This window comes from Danio rerio, chromosome 2 (assembly GCF_049306965.1).
Source record: "Danio rerio strain Tuebingen ecotype United States chromosome 2, GRCz12tu, whole genome shotgun sequence".
In the NCBI taxonomy this organism is placed as follows: Eukaryota; Metazoa; Chordata; class Actinopteri; order Cypriniformes; family Danionidae; genus Danio; species Danio rerio.
This window is the reverse complement of record NC_133177.1, coordinates 55,148,099-55,174,406: the sequence shown is the minus strand read 5'-3', so window position 1 is coordinate 55,174,406 and position 26,308 is coordinate 55,148,099. Positions and strand designations below refer to the sequence as shown.

General features: G+C 36.0%; 3 protein-coding genes across 3 annotated transcripts in view; 2 read left to right on the top strand and 1 right to left on the bottom strand.

Moving 5' to 3' along the window:
- Nucleotides 1-14,720, bottom strand: part of crygn1 (crystallin, gamma N1) — a 35,358-nt gene extending 20,638 nt beyond the window's left edge. The window contains exon 1 of the mRNA XM_068223872.2: nucleotides 14,679-14,720. Within this exon, the coding sequence (XP_068079973.1) occupies nucleotides 14,679-14,684 (6 nt within the window). The 5' untranslated portion in view covers nucleotides 14,685-14,720. The remainder of the gene's footprint in view (nucleotides 1-14,678) is intronic.
- ly97.3 (lymphocyte antigen 97, tandem duplicate 3) lies at nucleotides 1,490-6,171 on the top strand. Its single transcript, XM_009298912.5, has 4 exons — nucleotides 1,490-1,565; nucleotides 1,818-1,881; nucleotides 5,447-5,569; nucleotides 5,686-6,171. Exons 2-4 carry the CDS (start codon nucleotides 1,830-1,832, stop codon nucleotides 5,793-5,795), a joined length of 285 nt encoding a protein of 94 aa, XP_009297187.1. The 5' UTR covers nucleotides 1,490-1,565; nucleotides 1,818-1,829; the 3' UTR covers nucleotides 5,796-6,171.
- Nucleotides 14,721-15,367: 647 nt separating the features above from the next.
- Nucleotides 15,368-25,926, top strand: ly97.2 (lymphocyte antigen 97, tandem duplicate 2). Its single transcript, XM_073931349.1, has 4 exons — nucleotides 15,368-15,506; nucleotides 20,120-20,172; nucleotides 20,313-20,435; nucleotides 23,180-25,926. Exons 2-4 carry the CDS (start codon nucleotides 20,121-20,123, stop codon nucleotides 23,290-23,292), a joined length of 288 nt encoding a protein of 95 aa, XP_073787450.1. The 5' UTR covers nucleotides 15,368-15,506; nucleotide 20,120; the 3' UTR covers nucleotides 23,293-25,926.
- Nucleotides 25,927-26,308: the final 382 nt, after the last annotated feature.

The window sequence follows — 26,308 nt, the reverse complement described above, 5'->3', positions numbered from 1 at the left end:
ATCTATCTATCTATCTATCTATCTATCTATCTATCTATCCATCCATCCATCCATCCATCCATCCATCCATCCATCCATCCATCCATCCATCTGTATGTCTGTCCATCCGTTCGTTCGTTCGTCTGTCTATCTGTCTGTCTGTCTATCTATCTATCTATCTATCTATCTATCTATCTATCTATCTATCTATCTATCTATCTATCTATCTATCTATCTATCTATCTATCTATCTATCTATCCATCCATCCATCTATTTGTATGTCTGTCCATCCGGTCATCTATCTATCTGTCTGTCAATCCATCCATCCATCCATCCATCCATCCATCCATCTGTCTATTATTCCATCCATCCATCCATCCATCCATCCATCCATCCATCCATCCATCCATCCATCCATCCATCCATCCATCCGTCTATCATTCCATCCATCCATCCATCCATCTGTATGTCTGTCCATCCGTTCATCCGTCTGTCTGTCTGTCTATCTATCTATCTATCTATCTATCTATCTATCTATCTATCTATCTATCTATCTATCTATCTATCTATCTATCTATCTATCTATCTATCTATCTATCCATCCATCCATCTATTTGTATGTCTGTCCATCCGGTCATCTATCTATCTGTCTGTCAATCCATCCATCCATCCATCCATCCATCCATCCATCCATCCATCTGTCTATTATTCCATCCATCCATCCATCCATCCATCCATCCATCCATCCATCCATCCATCCATCCATCCGTCTATCATTCCATCCATCCATCCATCCATCTGTATGTCTGTCCATCCGTTCATCCGTCTGTCTGTCTGTCTATCTATCTATCTATCTATCTATCTATCTATCTATCTATCTATCTATCTATCTATCTATCTATCTATCTATCTATCTATCTATCTATCTATCTATCTATCTATCTATCTATCTGTCCGTCCGTCCGTCTGTCTGTCCATCATTCCATCAATCCATCTATCTGTATGTCTGTCCATCCGTCCGTGCGTCTATCTATCAGATAGATAGATAGACGCACGGACGGATGGACAGACATATGTATGTCTGTCCGTCCGTTCGTTCGTTCGTCTGTCTATCTATCTATCTATCTATCTATCTATCTATCTATCTATCTATCTATCTATCTATCTATCTATCTATCTATCTATCTATCTATCTATCTATCTATCTATCTATCTATCAGTCTGTCTGTCTGTCTGTCTGTCTGTCTGTCTGTCTGTCTGTCTGACTTTTTCTTGACCTTACAAGAGAATCAACAGGAAGGAAATTGCAAACATTTCTACGTACAATCGCTGCAACACAACACACTGCAAACAGAAGACACACACACACACACACAAAGTTTTGAAATACTGCTTTATTTTCCTGTGTCAAGACCATCAATTCAGCGGGGCGTTTGACCAGGTTTGTTCTGTTTACAGAGAGTGAGAGAGAGAGGGAGAAAGAGAGCAAGAGCAAGATGATAAGAAACTGTAGGACAAAGGTGAGGCTTCATAAAGACACAGACCGAAAGAGCAGCAGATTTATTCAATCCACTCGCATATAAAGGTGAGTTCATTTTATTCACAAGAATTACTTTTACAGCACATAATAAAACATTCAAATTGCATAGATATAAAACGAAAGATAAAACTTTATTGATCTACTTTGGGAAGTATTATGACAGCTGAGATGAGACTAGTGGCTTGTTGTGGTGTTTATAATGCTTTGGTTTGGTTTTGTGTTGCTGTAGAACTTATTAGACCAATATAATCTTAAAATGAGTTTATTGTCACCATTCTAACGTTATTTTTTTTTCAGTTTGTTTCCAGAATGATGAAGTTTCTGATATTGGCTGTTGTTCTTATGCTGGCTGTGACCGGCGGTGAGTCTTCTTAGGGCTGTCCTGTCATAAAACAGACCTACAGTATGATGCATTTAAACTATGTTCCGTGCGCTGAAATATACATAATAACAACTTCAGTCGTACTAAACTATTGCAAGTTGAATTTGTCTAGATTTAGCATTTCTAGGGATTAGATTTTGGAAAATGCTCACTATAGAATAGCAAAAAACTGTCGAAGCTGCCAAAACAAAAGGTTTATTGATGATTTATACATGTGCATTAAAATGTTGAGATGCGATAGAATATATTAGCAAGTTAGCCAATAAAATGTATCTGCAATAATGAGCTCACATCATCCAAATAATAGAATATTGAGCTTAAAAAAAATGTCAAGATTTCAAAACTCTTTAATTAGACAATGTTTTAAGATTTTGAAAAATGCTACTAAAAAAAAAAGATTAGAAAGTAAAATTATGAACAAGACTGTATATCTGATATAAAAAATCCATAAATTAGCAGTTTTCTGTATTTTGTGCTTCATGTTTGTATTTATTTATGCTTTTGAATATTATTGAATTGCGTCTTCCAACAACTTTAAACTCTGAAAAGGTGGAAAAAAGTGACTTTTATAAATATTTGTAATAGTTTAAAGTGGTATATTGTCTGGGTTGGTGTTGAACATTATGCTACAAAAACCTTGTAGTAAACTGCCAGCAGATTTTATGTTATTTTACAGACTTATTACTCTATATATTATTTCTTATTCCAAAAGATGGGTTGCGGCTGGAACAGCATCCGTTGCGTAAAAACTTGCTGGATAAGTTGGCGGTTCATTCCGCTGTGGCGACCCCAGATTAGTAAAAGGACTAAGCCGAAAAGAAAATGAATTAATGAATATATTTCTTATACATTATATTATTTCATAAAATAGTTGATTTAAAACTTTAAAAGTCGGCAAAGAAGAGATCAACATCCCATTATACTATTCATAACCGTAAAAAAATGAAAAAGGACTTGTGAATCACAAAATACAGAAACTGTTAGTTAACATATAGTTTATATATACATCTGAAATAAACTTTTAAGATTAATTTTTGTGGATATTTTATATATTTTTCCCCATGCAATTATGTTCTGCCTTTTTTATATGCCAAATAAAATAATGCCGAAATTAGAAAACTGCAGCACTGAATGTTTGTTTCTTGTTGAGATATAGAAACAAACTGTCCAAAATACAACAGAATATTCATGCAAGAGATGTCAAAATATATGCATTCTATTTCCTTCAGCTTAGTCTCTTTATTCATCAGGGATTGCCACAGTGGAATGAACTGCCAACTTATCCAGCATATGTTTTACACAGCGGATACCCTTTCAGCTGCAACCCAGTACTGGGAAACATCCATACACACTCATACACTATTCAATTCACTTATAGTGCATGTCTTTGGACTGTGGGGGAAACTAGAGCACTCGGAAACCCACACACACATGGGGAGAACATGCAAACTCCACACAGAAATGCCAACTGAACCAGCCGAGACTGGAATCAGCGACCTTCTTGCTGTGAGGCGACAGTGCTAACCACTGAGCCACCATGCCACCCTGTAAAAATATTTGTTCTTGTTATGTTTCTTTTTTTCCATAATATTTTTATTTTTTGTTTTCAGTTTGTACACATTGAAATACAACATTTTACAATTTTTCACAACAATAACCTTGTTGCATTTACAAATTATACAACATTGAGGATATATATATATATATATATATATATATATATATATATATATATATATATATATATATATAATAGGGGTGTCACGATCCTCCAAATCCTCGATTCGATTACATTTTCGATTCTAAAGTCACGATTCGATTCGATTTTCGATTATGAATAATTAATTAATTAATTAATAACGAATTAATTATTTTTAGCCTACCGTTTAAACTACCTGACCTGTATGGTCTTTGTTTTACCCATAAACAAATCATACAGTAAATGAATAAAGGTAAGTTACACACATAATTACCACCTGTCAATCACTTTTTTCTGCGGGACTTGTGAATAGGCAGTGATCTGTGTCGTTATAATGGCGTCGGTAAAAAAGACGCACAACCAACAGGAACCAGCCAACAGTATCTGAGGTGTTCGCTAAAATGACTAAGTACTTGTGTGAAAGTAAAAGATGGAAGCAGTCTACTGACCCGCTGACTGCCTTGACCCGCTGTCTCGAGCACATGACAATGTGTGTGCGTCTGTGTCTGTGTGTGAATGGGTGTGTGTGGTCACGTGATGTGCGTTTTCAGCGGTAGTGAGGAAGGAGGGCTGCTCAGAAATGCTACACGCCAGTGTGGATGTCGATTGTTGTCGTTCTAAAATGCCATTTGATATATTAGTGTAAACAGGGCCTGAGTGTGTATTTTGCGCGAGCGTATTTGCAACAGGTGCGGGGCGGAGGATCGCGACACTCCCATCGTCTATCATCCCAACCGTAATACGCACATAGAAGAGCTTGCAAACTGTGTTTTTTTTTGTCGACAACACGAACGTTGTCGACATAACTAACTGGAAATCCAAAATACTTCCACACCGGCGACTTCATTGAAAGAGGAGAGGATTTAAGCTCTGTCGACGGGTCTCCTGCGTCTGCAGTTCAACAAGCACTTCAACAAGCATGTTTTTTTCCCGCTTGGCAAGCCAAGCTAACGTGACTTGGGGGCGTGGCAGCATCGACGATTCTATTTTTTGATCCGATAATTGAAGTTAAGCATAAATTTCGATCGATTTCGATTACAAATCGAAATTGTGACACTCTTAATATATAATAAAAACTAAAAGCAAACAAACGAACAACAAAACAATTAATAAATAAATAAAAATAAATAAAAGTAAAGTTACGTGTTTCTAACGTGGTGCACTGAAACGTTGCTTTATGTGCTGAAATATGAGTAAATAAATATGCATTTATATTAAGCTGAATTTTTACATATTAGATTAGCAAAGAGACAGGTCTTATGCATTTTTTGGAGATTAATTTTCAGAGAATGTGCACAGGAGCACTGCAAAAACCAAACGCCAGAAACAAAAGGTTTTTATGCGCACGTGTGTTTGATGAATGTGCATATTTAGTCAGAATTATTTGCCCCTCTGTATATTTATATCCTCCCCAATTTCTGTTTAACGGAGAGATGTCTTTCAACACATTTCTAAACATAACAGTTTTATTAACTCGTTTCTAATAACTGCTTTGTTTTGTCTTTGCCATGATGACAGTAAATCCTTTTTGACTAGATATTTTTTTTAGATACTAATATTCAGCTTAAAGTGACATTTAAAGGCTTAACTGGGTTAATTAGGCAAGTCATTGTATAACAATGCTTGTTCAGTAGACAATTGAAAATAATATTGACCTTAAAACGATTTTCTCTAGAAGAAAAATATTATAGGAAATACTGTGAAAAATTCCTGAATCTGTTAAACATCATTTGGGAAAAATTTGGAAAAGTAATTCACAAGAGGGCGAATAATTATAATTTCCACTGTAAGCAAGAAGAGCGAGTGTGAATTGAAATACTGTGTGTGTGTGTGTGTGTGTTTAAGGCACGGCTCTGGACTGCATTCGCTGTGTCCCCAAGAAAGCCGGAGGTGCCTGTGAGGTCACTTCTGAAACATGCCCGCCGGAGAAAAGCGCCTGTGCTGCTGCCAAATTCAGCAGAAGCCCGTGTGAGTGTTCATCATTCAAACAAGTCACCCAAAAATGAATGCTTCAGGCAATGCAAGTGACTTAAAGTTAATCTGAAACACAATTAAATGCTTGTTTCTGATTTGCTTTGAAACAGATGGTCACTTCCAGAAGTGCATGGCCATGTCGGACTGTGAGATGCAGAAGCGCAACTCTTACATCAACATCAAGTGCTGCCAGAAGGACTTCTGCAACACCTTCGACTGATCTGCAGATGATCTTTTGGAACATCATCTTCTAATATAATAGATTACATACTACTATATGCATGTTTTCAAACTTAAACCTAAAGAAATGACTATTTTTCACAGCCCAATCTCACAAGGAAACGTAACAATGTTATGTTTTGTCAGTTTAGTGGCTAATTCATAGGATTTTTATGATTTTTAAAAGGAGGCGTGGCAGCAAACCACACCCCTAAACTCAGCTGTCATTGGGGAATGATAAATTGCACTTAATAGTACGACTGAGATTGTAAACATTCACAAGTATGATGCAATCCTGAATTAACATCTATTGTTGATCCTGGAACATCATAACGTTGATTTTTCCTGGTTGAAATAAACTTTCTATTTTCAAAGCAGCTGTGCTGTTGAAGTGATTTACTTTAAATGCATTCTTATTCACATAATCATGTTAAACATATGATATACATACAGTTAAAACCAGAAGTTTACATACACTCTAAAAAAAGGAACATAACCATTTTTTTAAAATGTCTGATGGTAAATCATACTAAATGTTTACTATTTTAGGTCCGTTAGGATTACCTAAATGATTGACATTTGCTAAATGCCAGAATAAAGAGAGATTCTTTTGAGAATTTTTTATTAATTTCTAGACAGTCAAAAGTTTACATGCATTTTTGTGGTATTTTTGTAGCTTTGCTTTTAAACTGTGTAACTTTGGTCAGATGTTTTAGGTATCCTTCCACAAGCTTCTCACAATAGTTTGCTGGAATTTTGGCCCATTCCTCCAGACAGAATTGATGTAACTGAGTCAGATTTGTAGGCTGTCTTGCTCGCACAAGCTTTTTCAACTCTGCCCACAAATTTTCTATAGGATTGAGATCAGGGCTTTGTGATGGCCACTCCAAAACATTCACTCTGTTGTCCTTAAAGCACATTTTTACTAATTTGGCAGCATGCTTAGGGTCATGGTCTGTTTGGAAGACCCATTTGTGGCCAAGTTTTAATTTCCTGGCTGATGTCTTGAGATGTTGCTTCAGTATTTCTACATAATGTTCTTTCTTCATGATGCCATCTACTGTATGCTGTGAAGTGGACCAGTCCCTCCTGCAGCAAAACAGCCCCACAACATGATGCTGCCGCCCCCATACTTCACAGTTGGGATGGTGTTCCTTAGGCTTGTAAGCTTTCCCCTTTGTCCTCCAATTAATGTAACACTGGTCATTATGGCCAAACAGTTCAATCTTAGTTCCATCAGATCACAGGACATGTCTCCAAAAATTATTCTTTTTCCCAGTGTAATTCAGCAAGTTGTAATCTGGCTTGTTTGTTGATTCTGGCTTGTTGATTTTCCCATGTTGTCACACAAGGAAGCAGTGTGTTTGAGGTTTTCCTTAAATACTATTCTACAGTTGTGCCTCCAATTAACTTAAATGTTGTCAATTAGCCAATCAGAAACTTCCAAAACCTTGACATCATCATCTGAGCTTTTTCAGAGGCAGAATAATCTTATTGTGTGTAAACTTGACTTTCAAGAAAAGTTATAACAATTTCTCAAAAACTCTCTCGCATTATTCTGCTATTAAGCAGAACAGAAAAACATTTGAAAATCTGAACTTACCTCAAAGAGAAAAAAATTAGTCACATTAACATCTGACTTTTTAAAAAATGGTTATGTGCCTTTTTATACATTGTATGTAAATACATTGTATGTAAACTACTGCTTTCAACTATATATATATGTATTAATATATATTAATGCACAAAAAAAATTATCTTATAATCTATATATATATATATATATATATATATATATATATATATATATATATATATATATATATATATATATATATATATATATATATAGATTATAAGATAATTTTTTTTGTGCATTAAAAAATAAATAGTTTTGAAATGGAATAGAGAATAATTAAAATGAGCAAATCACAAACTGAAATATTCCATATTTTTAGTGCATAATGCATGACATTGGCAAAACAACAAATATTCAGAGTGAAAAATTAATTATGGAGACCCAAGCTACAATTTAGTATGAATTCATGTAATGCACGAAGGCTCGCTTATTATAATTTCTGCATTTACATTAGAGTACAAAACGTATGGATATAAACAAAGCTTTATAATTTCTTAAATCCTAGAACAAAGATAATTCAACTATATTTGAGTGTGTTTTTGTGACTTTGGTAATTGGTAAATAAGTAAATAAATAAATAGCTCCTTCTCATACTTCAACCTTCACAATAAAGTTGCAGAAAGCGAAGCAGGTCAAGGTGCTCCAGGATTGGCCAGCCCAGTCACCAGAGCTTAACATTATTGAGCATATCTGGGGTAAGATGAAGGAGGCATGGAAGGTAAATCCAAAGAATCTTCATGAACTCTGGGAGTCCTGCAAGAACGCTTTCTTTGCCATTCCAGATGACTTTATTAATCAGTGATTTGAGTCATCATTGCAGAGATGTATGGATGCAGTCCTCCAAGCTCATGGGAGTCAGACACAACATTATTTATTTTTTCACTGCACCATGACTTTATATTCTATACTGTACATTATTTCTGTTAAGTGACAAGAGTTTTGTCTAAGCAAGTCAGACCTTCCCGTCCTAATTAAATAATTAATGATAAAGAGATGGTCATATGTTATTGTGGTAAAATAAGCGGAATCTTGAGGCCTTTGCCTTTCATATAGGCCACTTCTGATACCAAATGATCAACTAAAAGTCAAGTTATTATTTGTTGTTCCTAAAACTTGGAAACTTCTAAAAGTTTGGAACCACTTTAGGGTTAATAAATACATAATAAATTTCAGTTTTGGGTGAACTCTCTCTTTAACAACATTTTAAAACAACGTTTTTAACAAGTAATTTTAAAAACATTCTGATAGTCTTCATCACACAGTCAGCTCTTTTAGACTCTAAAACATGTATGTATTTGCAAAGTGTGTGTGATATTTGAAAAAGTTAGTTTGAACGTTGTTAAATATTAATGATCTTTAGTTTGACAGTCATATGTACAGTAGATCTAATGATCTAATGACTAATGGATAATCGATGGTTTTTCAACTTTTCGGCTGGTTAAATCAGTTGGGCAGAACTAAACTCAACACGCAGTACAGCCTTGTGCACACATGTACCTTGAACCCAAAATAAACAGATATAGATTCCCATTTACAGGAACATTACAACTTCAAATGTCCACATATTTCATCAGACTTCTTAAAGACGTGATATATATCAGTCACAGACCCAGTGTTTATCATGTTTCTCAATTTCAGTTTACACAATAATCAACTTTCCTGTCACATTCTCATATTCCACGGGGGTTACAAAACCAAAACATCAGTCATTTAGTTCACAAACAGTGTTGGGAAATAAATTTTTCTACCTTTGCAATAATATTTTTGTTAGAGTTTATATTTTTAAAGGTGTAATTATAGAATAAAGGATGAAATGTTTAAAGAAAAAGATATTTAAAAATATTTGATATAAAAAAAAGTATTTTTAGAAAAGACATGGTCTTATTTTTAGAAGACATGGTCTGTCTTTCCACGGTTATGCAGATGACACTCAAATTTACCTGCCTTTAAAAGAGAATTCTAGTGGACTGGAGACTCTTATGTCTTGCCTTGCAGATGTGAAAGCCTGGTTGTCTTTAAACTTTCCAGATTTTAATGAGAGCAAAACTGAAACATTTGTGTTCAGCTCGTCAATTTATTCTTGGACATCACCATCTGATCTTGGTGAATTGGGTTTGTCTGTGAAGCCCTGTGTAAAAAATCTGGATGTTATCTTTGATGATGGCTTAAGATTTGATGAGCAGATTAACGCAGTGGTCAAATCCTGCTTTTTTCAGCTTCGACTTTTAAAAACGGTCAAACCTATTTTATCTAGAAAGAATTTTGAAAAAATAATTCATGCTTTTATTACTTCAAGATTGGAGTACTGTAATGCGCTATATTTTGGGATCAGTGAGACAACTCGATCCCGCCTACAGCTAGTTCAAAATGCTGCTGCAAGGCTTTTAACCAGCACCAGAAAATTTGACCACATCACACCAGTTCTGCGCTCTCTGCACTGGTTGCCTGTGCACTATCGTGTCACTTTTAAAATTCTTCTCCTGGTTTTTAAATCTCTAAATGGCTTAGCTCCTTCCTACCTGTCAGACCTGTTGACTGAACATCAGCCTAGTCGGTCTCTTCGGTCATCAAACCAGAGACTTTTATACATTCCAAAGTCGAGGCTGAAATGCAGGGGTGACCGGGCTTTCGCAGTAGCTGGTCCTACTTTGTGGAATGCTCTGCCTCTCTGTATTAGGTCTATATCATCGCTGTCTGTTTTTAAATCCAGGTTGAAAACTTACGTTTTTGATTTGCCATTTTATTAGTGAGAATTGTTTGTTTTTAGCTATAATAACTATTAGTGAGATTTGGTTGTTTTTACCTATATTAACTATTTGTGAGAATTGTTTGTTTTAGCTATAATTTTATACCTGTTCTTTGTGATTTATTGTTCAGCACATTGGTCAACCTTTGGTTGTGTTTAATAGTGCTATATAAATAAACTTGACATAAATGTTTTTTTGGCATGGTGACTCAATGATTAGCACTGTCACCTCACAGGAAGAAGTTCACTGATTCGAATCCTGTCTGGGTCAGTTGGCATTTCTGTTTGGAGTTTGCATGTTCTCCCTGTGTTTGCGTGGGTTTCCTCCAGGTGCTCCGGTTCCCCCACAGCCCAAACACATGCGCTCTAGGCAAATTGAATAAGCTAAATTGTCTGTAGTTTAGGAGTGTGAATAAGAGTGTTTGGAAAAATCAAATCAATGAATAAATTTGTGCAGAAAAAAAAACAATTCACTTTGCAAAAACACAAACTGACAACAAATTATGCAACTAAAATGCATCTGCTATGTAAAACATTTGCCAGAATAGTTAGCGTTTCATTCCACTGTGGCGACTCCTGATAAATAAGAGACTAAGCTGAAGGAAAATCAATGATTTTTGCCCAAAAAAAACCAAAACAATATCCTTTGCAAAAACACAAAATAATAATACATTCTAAAATGTATTCTACTGCGTAAAACATATGCTAGAGTAGTTGGCGGTTCATTCCGCTGTGACGACCACTGGTAAATAAAGGACTAAGTCGCAGGAAAATCAATTAATGAATTTGCGCAGAAAAAAACCCAGTTCCCTTTGCAAAAACACAAAATAATAACAAATTCTAAAATGCATCTACTGCGTAAAACATAGAGTAGTTGTCGGTTCATTCAGCTGTGGTGACCCCTGATAAATCAGGTACTAAGCCGAAGGAAAATTAATGAATGAATTAAACTAATATGGAAAACTCTCAACAACAACAAAAAAAAAATCACTGACCAAAACGAATCAGCCATAATGTGATTCTTTGCTGTGTGTTATACAAAAATAAAGCTGTATTGAGTTTAAGATGAAATCCTAATGCGATGTGTGTGTTTGTGTGTGTGTGTGTGTGTGTGTGTGTGTGTACTCATGGGCTTCAGCAGGTGTGGCAGAATGACTGAATGTCTGATCTCCCAGAGTAACACTGCCATGAAGATCAAATGCTGCCAGTCTGATCTCTGCAATAACGTCATCATCATTTAGTTTGTCTTCTATCTGATAATATTCACAATCATAGAGACGATCGAACAGGCTTCACTGTCTCTGTTATGTTTAGTTTGTTCAAGTTGATATAAATATGATACCAATAAATATGGTTTCCTGTTTTGTTTGATGTTAGTTTTCTTTCTTTGTGTATTTATGAAGAGAAGTTTGTTTATTAAGAGTTTGTTTGTGATCTATTAAGATATTCACTGTTTTCCACACTTTTTCCTGATCGTAATTCAATAACTAAATGTTTTATATTAAATCAATATAAATATATACAGTCAACATCATTATATTAATATGAATCAATTTATAAAAATCCTCAATATTCATCTGGATCATTTTTGGTCTCACTATACACACACCCACACTCACATTTACTGTATATGCATAATAAATAAATAAATAATGTACATTTATTATTATTACTATTGTATTATTATTATTATTATTATTATTATTATTATTATTATTATTATTATTATTATTAATTAATTAATTAATTAATTAATTAATTAAACATATTTTAACATTTATAAAAAATATTTTACTTGCATTCATTTCTATTATTGTTATTATTATTATTATTATTATTATTGCTGCATTTGATAAGCAACTGAAATATTCACATTTAATGATGTACATATAATACAAAATAATATAAAAACAAGCATTCTTAAAAAATAGTAAAAGTAAAAGATAAAACATCACAAAAATCCATATATATCCTGCACATATATATATATATATATATATATATATATATATATATATATATATATATATATATATATATATATATATATATATATATAAATACATATATTTTTTTTTCTTCTCTCTTTCAGCAGTGTTCAAACTTTTAATTAATAATAATAAATTAATTAATCAGTAGATTTAAAAGAGCTGTTTAATATTCAGACCACCGGGTGTCGCTCTTACCTCAAATCTAAAGAACTATTTACAGCATTTACACTGTCTAGTACTGTGCACACTATTCACTTTATTCTTCGTTGACGAGTGGGCGCAGCCATTTGAATCTTTTTGGCTCAAGATCTCCGGTCTCATTCACTTCCATTCATTTTTAGATGTTAAAAACTGCTCGTTTTGCTGTTTGATGTTGCAAACTGATATTTCCTTATTATATTATTCTACTTGGTCTGTATAGTCATGCAAACATTTGTTTGTAGAGCAAGTAGTTTTACCGTTTTCTGCCGTTTATTATTCCTAGTCATTTCTCCCATAGGCGACAGAACCAGAAGTTCTAAAACAATCGATAAAACAGGCGCACTTCCGCAATTTAGAATAAGGTCAAAAGACTATGGCTAAAACTGATTTTCGAATTTTATGAATTCGGACATACCACTGGGCTCACATACTGATTTTAGCGTACTGTATAGTATGGAAGTATGCGGTTTCGGACGCAGCCTATGTACTCTACAGACTTTCATTACTTCAGTGTCATCACAAGTAATCCGGTTCACTATTATTGTTTATGTTTTATTAAATAATTGGTAAACAATTTGTTGCTGGTTTGAAAATAATGTGTATATAGGCAACATTTGTTCATTTCTCAGGTAATGTTTAATTACTTGTAAAGAAGGGCCACTTTCACTTCAAGTCTACCTCAGAATTTAAAAAAAAATGCATCATAATGGGCGTGGAGCTCCGCAATCAGAGGCAGGAGTCGGCGTGGCGAGCAGAGCAGGGGAGAAGGAGGGGAGCGAAGTTCAGCGAACTAATGTCAGTCGTCTCACAAAATGAGACACAAACCCATTTATAGTTTACAAAGTTAAAATGCAAAAAAAATAAACAGTCATTTAATACCCTTCTACATTTGTTATTCGTCATTTCATACACACACAACCACAATTCATACATTATTAAAGATAATCGTGTTTATATAAACACTAAAAGAGGACTTTTCCCTCAACCCCCGGGTTTGAATCATAGGTAGACTCAGTGCAGCAGGTCTCTTGCCCTGTCTATTTTAACCATTAGCCCTGCTGGTAGTCTGGAGTATTTAGGGAAACACAACAGCACGGCGATGTATCTAAATGTGAACGAACTCTTGATAAAAGACAACGTCCACCATCCTCCAATTCTCCTACTGCTCTCCCGACAAAATGTTTGTGCTGCACACAAACAGCCTTGCTGAATCGGCCCTGAGAGCATCGTGGGGAAAAACAAGCAACAAATCCTGTGGATCATGGAAGCAAACACATACGACCCTTCATAAACAGCTAAATACTGTGTGCCGTGGGTCCGTGGACGCGGTCTAACTCATCAACGTAGGATGTCACAGCTTGGCACTGGCAGGTCTGCCTTGCCTTCGGAAAGCACGAGCAGTCATGAATAATTAAGCAGCCGGCTCTTCTCATAGGATAAGAAAACCCCACTATGAATAATAATGAAAAACCGACGCGTCATCTTTGCACTTGCAGTTTTGCGCTACGTCGCTGATTTTGATCCCGCCCCAAAAATCATTTTAAACCCGGAAGCTAAAATTAGCTGACAGAAGCTCTAAATTATCCAGTTTCTCCACAATTAAAGCTGACAAGAGCTAACATTTTCTTAACTGAGGCTTAACACACACAAATCTGTTAAAATCTCAAATTTAATGGAGCTAATAACTAATAAAGTCAATAAAGTTTTTTATTATGTATTATCATTGTATTTTTAACGCGATAACATCTTAAAGATATATATATATATTTCCAAGTGTTGTCATAACTTCATTGCATACAAAACATTTAATAATGAGACCTCATTTTATAAAGTAATAAATATTGTTCTTCAAAATATTTTGGCAATGTAATTAGTTTGCAATTTACTTAATTAGCTTACAATAATGCACAAAAATGTCACTTTTTGTTCTCCCCCAGCACTCGTGTTTACAAATCTTTTTTTTTTTTAATCCTGTTGACAAAATGGGGTCATCATTTTTGACAGTATTGTTGTAATGGAATTAACACGTTGTCAATTTGTAACACTGAGTATTGTAGACATAGGCTATATTCATTAAATTCATAATGGTCTGCATTCCTCAACCAATATTTCATATTAACTTTACATTAGTTAAGGTTAGCTAAGCTAATTGCATAGTCTGTTAGTGAGCTATAGTATCGTGTAGGAAACAAAAACTTCCATAATAAATTAAGATAACCGAGTGAGTTTTCTGGAATAAGATAAACTCTTGGTTCAATAAATTTCAACAAATGAGATACGGCGTTTATGAAAGAATATTTATCTTACCGTCATGAGGTGAAAGGATTTGCTTCAAGCGGTGACGTCGTTGTCTGCTAATTGAAATTCCGGTAGTAAACAGCGTGTGGCGCACTTAGCATTTAGATTTGTTTCAGAACAAAAATCTTATTTGGATTAGTTTATAACATATTTAAGGCAAAAAATAATGGACAGCATCGCTTTGTGGCAGCAGCACCACCATAATATATGCACCTAGTATAATTTCAAAGAAAGAACCGTCCAAGTATGCTTATGGTCGCTTATGGGAGAACCAAGACCCCCCAGCACCCCATCAATTTGAACGTTGATTTTGAACAGCTCCTTAAACAATACTAATAAGGGAAATAATAATAATAATAATAACAGTATTGAAAAGGTCGTCAAATGTTACTAATCAACGGAAAACAACACTGACAAAAAAATTATTCAGAGATGATTCCTTGGATTTACTACTTTTTTTTTGATTGCTTAATATATTACTATGGCATGTGAAATGCAACTTATTTATTATGCTGCTATGCCAGTTGCTTATCTATACACAGACTCTGACACTGTATATTATGCTGGATTAATTATGGTTATTTTTTGTGTTTGGTAAAACATTAAACATTAAATGCATGTCTATTTCACACAACCACTTCACACAATTACAATGCAATAGGATAAACAATGTATATTTTGTTGGAAAAGACCAGAGTGGCAGAAAAAAATATCACACAACACATAATGAGCTGAAACAAGCCGTTGTGTTTAGTCTTTTCTGTGTTTCTGGAAGCTCATAAAGAGCAAACACAGCTGTGCATCTACTCAGTTCTTCTCAGCTCCACTTCAGTCAAGGTAAGTTTGCATGAGCTACTTGTTATTTTGAACAAAACACGATCGTTTTTGCAGTTTAACTTTGCACTTTTAAAAGGAAGAGCTGGTAGAGAATATAAAATGAGTTTTACATTCTGACAAGCACAATTCTGTATTAGCCTAAATATAACAATATAGCACAATAACATATATCTGAAGAATAATTCTGAGAAAACCGTTTGGCTGCAGGTCATGTTCGTTTTATAAGAGCTATATTCTCCTTAAAATTTTAATTATGCAGTAAACTAAAAGAGATTTACAGTACAGTTATGAGAATACATTCCTTTTTGGCGACACAGTGGCTCAGTAGGTAGTGCTGTCACCTTACAGCAAGAAGGTTGCTGGTTTGAGCCTCAGCTGGGTCAGTTGGCGTTTCTGTGTGGAGTTTGCATGTTCTTCCTGCATTTGCGTGGGTTTCCTCTGGGTGCTCCGGTTTCCCCCACAGCTCAAAGACATGTGGTACAGGTGAATTGGGTAGGCTAAATTGTCCGTAGTGTATGAGTGCATATGGATGTTTCCCATGGATTGCAGCTGGAAGGGCATCCGCTGCTTAAAACATATGCTGGATAAGTTAGCGGTTCATTCCACTGTCGCGACCCCAGATTAATAAGGGGGCTAAGCCGAAAAGAAAATCAATTCAGCATATGCATATTAAGCGGATGCCCTTCCAGCCACAACCCATCACTGGGAAACACCCATACACCCATACACTCTCATTCACACACATACATTACGGCAAATTTAGCCATCCAATTCACCTGTACTGGATGTCTTTGGACTGTGGAGGAAACCAGAGCACCGGGAGGAATGCCATGCCAACACTGGGAGAACATCCAAAACATCCAAACAGAAATGCCAACTGACCCTGCCGGCGCTCTTACCAGTGAGCGATTGTGCTACCCACTGCACCACCCTGATGCCCACAAAAATACTACTACTACTAATAATAGTAATAATAATAACACTATTGTTATTATTATTAATTTTTTTTTATTATTAATAGCAACATATAACTGAAATAACATATTTAATTGGACCTAAAATGTTCAAAATAAATGCAATCATACCAATTTTCATAATGTTTTTTTTTTAACAAACAAAAGGATAATAGTAACATTTAACAGTTTAAAATCACAAATTTGGGGTGTTCCAGCCATGACATAATAGTCTTGTAATGTTCATTCATTTTCTTGTCGGCTTAGTCCCTTTATTATTCTGGGGTCGCCACAGCAGAATGAACCGCCAACTTATCCAGCAAGTTTTTACGCAGCGGATGCCCTTCCAGTTGCAACCCATCGCTGGGAAACATCCACACACACACACACACACACACACACACTAATCTACAGACTATTTAGCCTACCGAATTCACCTGTCTTTGGACTGTGGGGGAAACCGGAGTACCCGGAGGAAACCCACGGGAACGCAGGGAGAACAAGCAAACTCCACACAGAAACGCCAACTGAGCCGAGGATCGAACCAGCGACCTTCTTGCTGTAAGGCGAACGTGCTACCCACTGCGCCACTGCGTCGCCCCTTGTAATATGTATAATGTCTATATGTATTATTTACACTTACACCTTGATAATCATGTTAAAAATAAGGTTGAATGTTCTGTGTGAATATACGCTTTGTTTGAACACTCATTAAACTGGCCTGTTCTGCAGATGACATTTTTCTCAGATTAATCACTAAAGTCATGTGGTGAGCAAACAGTTGAGCAAAGCCTCAGTTTGACATCATCATCATAACACGAGCTCATTAATCATTTCATTACATTACTCTTTCAAAAAGACGGCAACACCAAAGCTCCAATAAAAATTACCAATGTATTAAATCAAAAGGCTGCAGCAAGGTGTGTAACGTTTCAAGCACACCGTCTCTTTCTTTACACTTTTGTCTCTTTTTTTACACTTTTCTTACACATTTGGGTGTATGGCCATAAAAATTAAAATGCGCTACATAAATATACATTACAACATATTATCTTAAAAACAAAACAATAGAAAAAAAGCATGGAGTAAACAAAAACAAAGACTGTGTATTTATGCACCATCAAATGTGGTTATAATGGAAGTCAATGCGGCAAAACCAGCCACCAACAGTAAATTAAGGAGAAAAACTGAAAATCTAACAATGCATCAAAGACAATGTTGTTACTAATCTTCACATGTACAAGACTGTGATAAAAGGGAAAAAAATCCAGCCCACAAACACTTTTTATATTTTGAAAATACGTCATTTTGTGTGCATTTTTTCATCAAATCAGTGACATTACTTGTGAATTTGACAATTAAAGACTTAAAATTTTGTAATTTTTTAAACAATTTAGTGGTTTTGATCAGGATTGAGGTTGATTAACAGATGTAGGGGCACACCTTTCGTGCAAATCTTTATGTACCACCTTTTACAGCTTCTATTCCAACAACCAGTGTTTGCAAAAACGCGAGTAAAACCAAATCTCCTTTTAAAAAAGGTTTACTGAAGAAATGCAGGTAAAAAGTTACAATAGACTCGATGAGCTCGGTCAAAAAACTGTGTTGCTTCCAACATCCATAACTGCAATCTGCCTTAAACGTATGAACTAATGACCTCATGACGTATTACTGTCGGAAGCCAAAATACCAAAGTAAAGGTTTTTAAATTGTATCAATTATTCAATTATGCATTTTAGATAACACAATCACAATGAATTTATGTTATATTTGAATATCAATTTTGATCATGTTTTAACCTCTTAAACTAAATTATTATCACAAATGAATTATGCATAACTGGCTCTTACAACAGATTTGTATAAAAACTGCAGTTTAATTTAGTGGATGTTTTTATCGCAAACATAACAAAAGGGTAATACATTTGAAGAGTGCACAAGGGTTAAATGACTTTTTAAAAAATGTACCTGTTCAGTTTGGCTTATAAATATTATAATATGTTTGTCTATTGCTTTATTTCTAAATGCATTCTGTGTTTTCTCTTGGTTTTATTTCTCTGTTTTTTTTTTTTATAAATGTTCTCTATGTTTTACTAACTATTATTCTGTACAGCACTTTGGTCAGCCGTGTGGCTGTTTTAAAATGTGCTCTATAAATAAATGAACTTAAACTATTGACCTCGCAGGAAGCCGATTTCCACATTTAAGATTACAAAATAAGCTCTAAACAAAATGATTTGACAAAAAAAGGAATGACAGCAAATGTTTTTGTTACTTTTATTTTTATAAATTACTCAAGTTTTTTTTGTTATACAATGTTTAACATATTTTTGTCAATCTGATTGATCAGTTCAGATGACTGGAAAAGTTCAATTGATTGTGCTAAATGTGAACTAAATATAACAGAATATTTTTAGTCAATTTGACAGTTTTTTTTTTTTGCAAGAAACATCTCATAAATGCATTTGGGACACATAATCAATTCAATTCAATTCAATTTAACTTAATTTTTATAGCACTTTTACAATGTAGATTGTGTCAAAGCAGCTTCACTGGATCAGGGTAGTTCAGTTTTTAGTGTTTAAGTTCAGTTCAGTTTAGCTCAGTTCAGTGTGGTTTGAAATCATTCATCGATGAGTAGCTTTTCAGAACCTGAGCCATGCAAGCCAGTGGCGACAGCGGAGAGGGAAAAAAACTTTCACCAATAGGAGAGTGAAGAAAAAAAACCTTGAGAGAAACCAGATTCAGTTGGGCACGACCATTTTAATTTCTCCACTGGCCAAAAGTCTTGTGCAGAGCTGCAGTCTCAGCAGTGGACTGGAAGCTGGCCTCAGCCCAGGATACATCATCAGTGATGTATCCTGGGATCATTGGGTGTTTCCGGTCTCTCAACATCATACACTCTCACCCAGGTGACCCAGCCGGGGTTGATCAAGTCCTGAATTGTGTCCCAACAGCAGTCCACGGATCTGCCCTCTTAATCCATAGCCATCTTGTGGCCTTCTCTGCGGCTCTGCGGCCACGCCTGTAATGCCAAATCAATTTATTTGACAAAAAAGTTCACTTGATTGTGATAAATGTGATCTAAATCGTTTTAAAAAACAAGATTTCTTTACAGTGTAACAAATATGGAATATAAATGAACATAATTTGAATAAAAATATTATATAATTCATATAATAAAGTCTATGGTATCCAAAACAGTGTGATTACCAGCATTCCTTATTATTTTTTATATACAAAGTTTAACAATATTTTTTGCGAATTTAAGTTATGTAAAGGGCGACACATGGCTCAGTGGTTTGTACTGTCGCCTCACAGCAAGAAGTTTGCTGGTTCGAATCTGGGTCAGTTGGCATTTCTGTGAGGAGTTTGCATGTTCTCCCTGTGTTGGTGTGGGTTTCCTCTGGGTGCTCCGGTTAAATGGATTGTAGTGTATGTGTGTGTGTGTGTGTGTGTGTGTGAATGTGAGAGTGTATATGTGTTTCCCTGTACAGGGTTGTAGCTGGAAGGGCATCCGCTGTGTAAAACATATGCTGGAATAGTTGGCGGTTCATTCAGCTGTGGTGACCCCTGATGAATAAAGGGACTAAGCCGAATGAATGAATGATTACAAAGTACACACAATGTTTGTTGACAGTTTTCTCTCTTTGCTCAACAGAATGATGAAGGTTCTGCTGTTGGCTCTTGTTCTCGCTCTTGTGTTTGCTGATGGTGGGTTTGCATGTTGAAAGCCAAACTGCAGGTTTCAGTATTACAGCAAACAAGCCTTATCAGAAGACTTTGTTTGTGCAAAACAATAAACTGATGTAAAATATTAATTGCGATGATTCACAATCAGATAACTGTTGCAGGCTCTGCCCTGAAATGCTACAACTGCGTCCCGAGCGTCCCCGGAGGATCCTGTGTGACCAAAGAGGAGACGTGTGGATATAAGAAAGATACTTGTGTGTCTGCCAGATTCACCAGTCCTCCCTGTGAGTTTCATATTAATGACTCTGCAAGGTGTTTGCTTTGTACACAGGGCCGGAGTGGGGCTCCTTTTTAGCTCTGGAGTTTCAAGCCTTAAACCTGCGGGCTGCATTTTGCTCACGGGGCTGTGAAAAAATAAATAAAAAGAGCGAAGCTGCGGCAAAATAATGAATAAAAAGAGTGAGGCTATGGTCAAATTAACAAATACATGAAAAAAGTGCAACTGCACAGTGTGCAAGCAGCTAGGGACACCGGCCCTTGCGGCCAAAAAACGTACCGGCCCACCGGGAATTCTCCCAGTTCTCCCCAAAAGCCAATCCAGGCCTGGGTGTACATATGACATTTTCTGCACATCTAAAGATATAAATCCAGTTTCCCCCTCAGTCCAAAGACATGCGGAACAGGTGAATTGGAATTAACTAAAACTGGCAGTAGTGTATGAGTGTGTGTGTGTGTGTGTGTGTGTGTGTGTGTGTGTGAATGTGAGAGTGTATGTATGTTTCCCAGTATAGGTGGAAGGGCTTCCACTCCGTTAAACATATATGCTGGAATAGTTGGCGGTTTATTCCGCTGTGGTGACCGCTGATAATCACGGTCTACGCCAAATGAAAATGAATGAACATGACTTTGTTTCAGATTTGAAGACATTGGCACTGTACGACCAACATTACACCTGATAAAAACATTCATGGTTTCAGTAATTTCACTTGTATGTACCGTAAAAAGAAGTTGCCAAAAATAAGTTGAATCAAATTAACTATATCATGTCAACTTATTAAACACCTATTAAACACACAGATTCCTTTGTATAATTAGCACTTCTTGTGTGTATTGCCTCCTCTTGTTGAATTGCTGAGTGCCCCTACTAAAAAAAAACAGCTTTAACCAGCTGGTGGGCTGATTTTAGCTGGCCATTCAGGCTGGTTTTAGAGGGGTTCTGGCCCCTTTCAGGCTGGTTTCCAGCCATTTCCAGCCTGGTCTTAGCTGGTTCGGTACACTTGAGTAGTTACAGGAGTCCAGTCATGATGAGGGGTTATAAAATTGCAATATATAAAGTTGAGCCACGGTCAGTTAAAAACATTTCAAAACAGTTTTGATGTAACACGCTCACAACAGTAGATTGTTGCGATATTTCTATCTTCCCTTTATTCAGGATTAGAGTGAGGATGAAGTGTTTTAAAGGAACAGTTCACCAAAAAATGGAAATCTATTAATTTACTCACACTTGAGTGGCTACAAACCTTTATGTTTCTTTACTATGTTAAACACAAAAGATGTTATTTTGAAGAATGTTAGGAACAGGTAACTATTGACTTCTATAGAAGAAAAAAACTAATGGAAGTCAATGGTTACCGGTTACCAGCATTTTGCAAAATATCTTGATTTGTATTATTTTTTTTATTTGATTTATTTATTTTCAAACAAAAATATCATACATAAAATATCATTAACAAAAATAAAAACATTTCAACATGGTCAAAAATGGAGCGGGATGAAGCAAAAGCTTATTATTCTCCCACCCCATTACCACATACATCATTTGCTTATTACTTAAACTTATTTATTCTTTTACCTATCTCTTCTTTTTACATGACACATATTTGATCCTTTTGGCATCTTTGACAAATAATTAGTTTGATTCCATTTGTACCTTTTCATTTTTTAACATAGAGCCAAAGAAATAAAAGAGAAAAAAATACATAGTACTTCAAAATAGAAAAAGGAAACAACAACAACAACAACAACAACAACATACAGCAAATAGCCATTAATTAAATTTTCATCATACCTTTCTCCTTTTAACCTTTTCAATCACCTTCATCATTATATTCCTTTATTAATATATATTTATACAGTTTTTTAAATTGATTAATATCCTGACGTTGTTTTAGAGTCTGATCTAGACTGTTCCATAGTTTTACACCACGTACAGACATACACAAACTTTTTAAAGTTGTTCTTGTTTTCAACCTCCTAAAATTTAGTTCTTCTCTCAGGTTATATCCCCCTTGTCGTTCTTCAAAAAACTTTTGTAGACATTTCAGAAGTAGTTTATTCCTAGCTTTAAACATAAATTGTGCTGTTTTAAACTTAACCAACTCATTGAACTTAAGTATCTTTAATTTAAATAATAAAGGATTTGTATGCGCTAAATACCCGACATGTTCTATTAGTCGAATTACTTTTTTCTGCATTGTACATATGGAGCGTAAATTAGATTTATATGTATTCCCCCAAATTTCAACACAATAACTCATGTATGGCAACATAGGTGTGTTATATAATATATACATTGATTTATTGTCCAGGATAAATCTTGCTGTACACACTATTGCTACAGTTTTCACTAATTTTGATATCACATTATTTATTTGCGGTTTCCAACTACTTTTATGATCCAATACAACACCAAGAAACTTAATTGCATACACTCTATCTATAACTTCATTATCAATTTGTAAATCTATATTATAACTACTTTTTAATTTCCCAAATAACATAAGCAGAAAGAAAGAAACTCACACCAGTTCAGTACAAGTGAACGGTGAGTAAATAATGACCTTTATTGCTAAAACTGTGCAAATCTGTTCAAAAGAAACATTTTGAATCAGCATCATGCAATTCTTGCTTGAAATACACCCTAAGGATTTACACAAATACAAAGAGTTAGTGAGGTATTTGTTCTTTGAAATGCATTAATATAAACAAGTGCACTAATTCACTGTAATTTCCTTTGACTTTCCTTTAGTTGGCTACTTCCGGAGATGCATTAGCATGGCGGATTGCATGATTCTTCAGTCCAGTACCTCGATTAAGGCCAAGTGCTGTCAGACTGACCTGTGCAATACACCCATCATTTAAAATTAAATACAAAAATTATGCAAACTGGTGGAATTTAAAGGAAATGTTCACCCAAAAACTAAAAATTCTGTCATCATTTACTCACCCTTCACTTATTCCAAACTAGTTTGAGTTTTGTTTTAAAGAGCCCATATTATACATGAAATAGGGTCATATCCTGGTTGTAAGGGTCTCCAACAACAGTCTAATATGCATGCAAGGTCAAAAAACACCTTCATGGTCTTATAATCTGCATTTATTTTTACCTAATTATCCCAGCGACTCCCGTATGAATCGTCCAGTGATTCATTTGTTCCCAAACCCCTCCTTAGCGCAAAGCTAATCTGCGCTGATTGGACCGATGACAGTCTGTCACGATTGGTCGACTGCCTTCAGTCAGAGAATGAAATGCCCAACAGCTAATCAGCAATATAAAAGTAATCACAGTTCATACACGCTCGATAGTGTAGGCGTGGATTTTAGCTGCCACACACACACAAACACACACACACCTCTGGACGACAACGCTCCCGCTTCCGCCCACACCCGCCAGGTTTTAGCCTGATCCCGACCGCTCCCGCTTATATTTAGAATTTCTTGTCCCGGTGCCCGGCCCGACCCGCCCCGTTTTCTGCCCCGCCGCGCCCGATTCCGCTAAAGAGCGGGGGAGAACAAAACCGAAAAACCGAAAAAAATCACCCAGCTAAACAGTCCAGAGACAGCCAGACAGAGCTCCCTCTCTCTCATACGCGCGCGTGCGCACTAACACATACACACAAGCGCCAAGCAGACACACAGGCAGGCAAAGCTCTCTGTCTCATTCGCATAGCAATATCCACGATATTGCTAGACAGCCCGCTCCTGTCCCAAATTAAACCCGTTACCGACCGCTCCCGCGATTGATTCGGAAATTTATTCCCGCGCCGCAGAAATCTGGCGCGGGGACAGCCGCGGGAATGCAGACCTCTACCACGGAGCTCCGTAAACAAACAGCACGCGTCGCGTTTTTAAAGTGACTTTGCACGTGATAAGAGAATATAGCCAGTTAACCTGATACAGTACACGCGGTTACAAGTAACAAATCACAACTAAATACATTTGCAAGCTAGAGTCAACAAGGCAACTTTAATCGCACGTACTTACACTTGAGAAATGGAGGAAGAAACTCATCCTGACATCCATCAGTAAGTTACTCTTTACTGATCCTTCCTTTAACAAACGCAAATGAAGTATTCTTTGTAGCATGTAGTTTCCAGAAGTTTCCAACTGCTTGGCTATAATGCTGAGGTTTCATCTCTGGGTAGAGAATCGATAATGTCCATCTGCAGTGTGACGTCAATCGACCGGCATGTTTGTGTGCGTGTGTTTGTGGGTGTGTGTGTGTGTGTGTGTCTGGGTTTCTGCGTCAGAGGGCGGGGCCTCAGGTTTGAAATCTCCCGGGTTTGCGCGTGCACGTGAATAACTTGGTTTCGTTCGTACGTCATGGCGAAACACCTAATGAATCGGTATCAAGGCGACTCGTTTGAAGCACTATGAGTCGACTCTTTTATAGATGAATCAACCGTTTTAAACACTGTACACTAACAGATTTAAGCCTTAGCTGGATACTTCACTTCACTTAGAGCTGTGTTACACAATACATGGAGGGGAATTTTCAAAAACCCATAATATGGGCTTTTTAATGTTGAACAGAAATGAAGAAATTTTGAAGAATGTTGGAAAGTGGTAGCTATTGACTTCTATGGCATTTGTTTTTCCTATATGGATGTCATTGGCTGTGTTTTATTCATCAGAATATCTTGTTTTGTCTTCAAAAGAAGGTGTGCATAAATCAACCCAGGCTCATTCCGATTACGTACCCCTATATACATTTCTGGAGATCACCAAATACGTCCCCGGAGGTACATGTTTTGCAGTTTTTGTTTTCGCGAATCCACCAGAGGCCGCTGTGTACACTTTTTGAGATCTCAAAATTCTCTTGCGAGTGCCATTCGCACCTGCTGTTCTCGCGTAAATCCACCAGAGGCCGCTTTCGACTGACTGACTGACCAACCAACCGATATACCCACTCACCCCCTTTCCTAAACCCAACTGATAGTGTTTTATAAAAGCACAAATTGACCAGCGCCTACCCACTTTACTAAACTCAACCAAGTGTTTTAAAAGCAATCCAGAAAAAGAAAAAAAAACAAAAACATTTTCACCATGTTTTCAGATTTTACCACATTCTCACCCTGCTATTTACTCGTTTATTTTATTTTTTGGCTTTCATTTTCTTTCATTTTCATTTTGTTTGCTGGACTCAAACCCCACTGTCACGGTCAACTCCTCTATGCATCTTAAGTACGCTGACGTTCATTGCGAGCCACAGAGCAAACTGTTAACAGAGGGAAAGCCGTCCATAAGGAGGTAAGCGGTCAGCTTTTAAGCCTACAAAGGAACAGCACCATTCTGTCCTGTAGCGTCCATTCTAAAGACAAAATTCAGCCATACGTACTTCTGGCTTCATAATTTGCTCCTCCAGAAATGTATATAGGGCTATGTTGTCAGAATGAGCCTATATTGGCATAGACGATTGTTAAATAAATTCGAATGAGGTTGAACTGATTTTGTGGCCAAATTTCACCACACAAATAAACAGGTTGCATGAATAAAGTGTTGCTTGATTTTGTAAAGGATGTGATTTTGTCATCGCCAATGTTGTTTTTGTGTTTCATCATCTGCGTCTGTTTGTTCATTTGTAGTATAATGAACAAATCATAGATGAAATTTCACTTAATACTGTTATCAGTTTATACAAACAGCAGATTAAAATATGATAACAGAGAAAAGAGTCTTTCATAGCAGAATTGGAAAAACCCAGAACAGAACACAACAATAAGGTTGCACAACCACACGGACCAGAGTAAACCAACAAAAGCGACACTTATATCCTGAACTTCAAGCCAAGAACACACACACACACACACATGTAACAATGTGTGTCATTGTCTGGTTAATTCCAGATTCTTTGGCATAAATTCAATATGGAATTTCC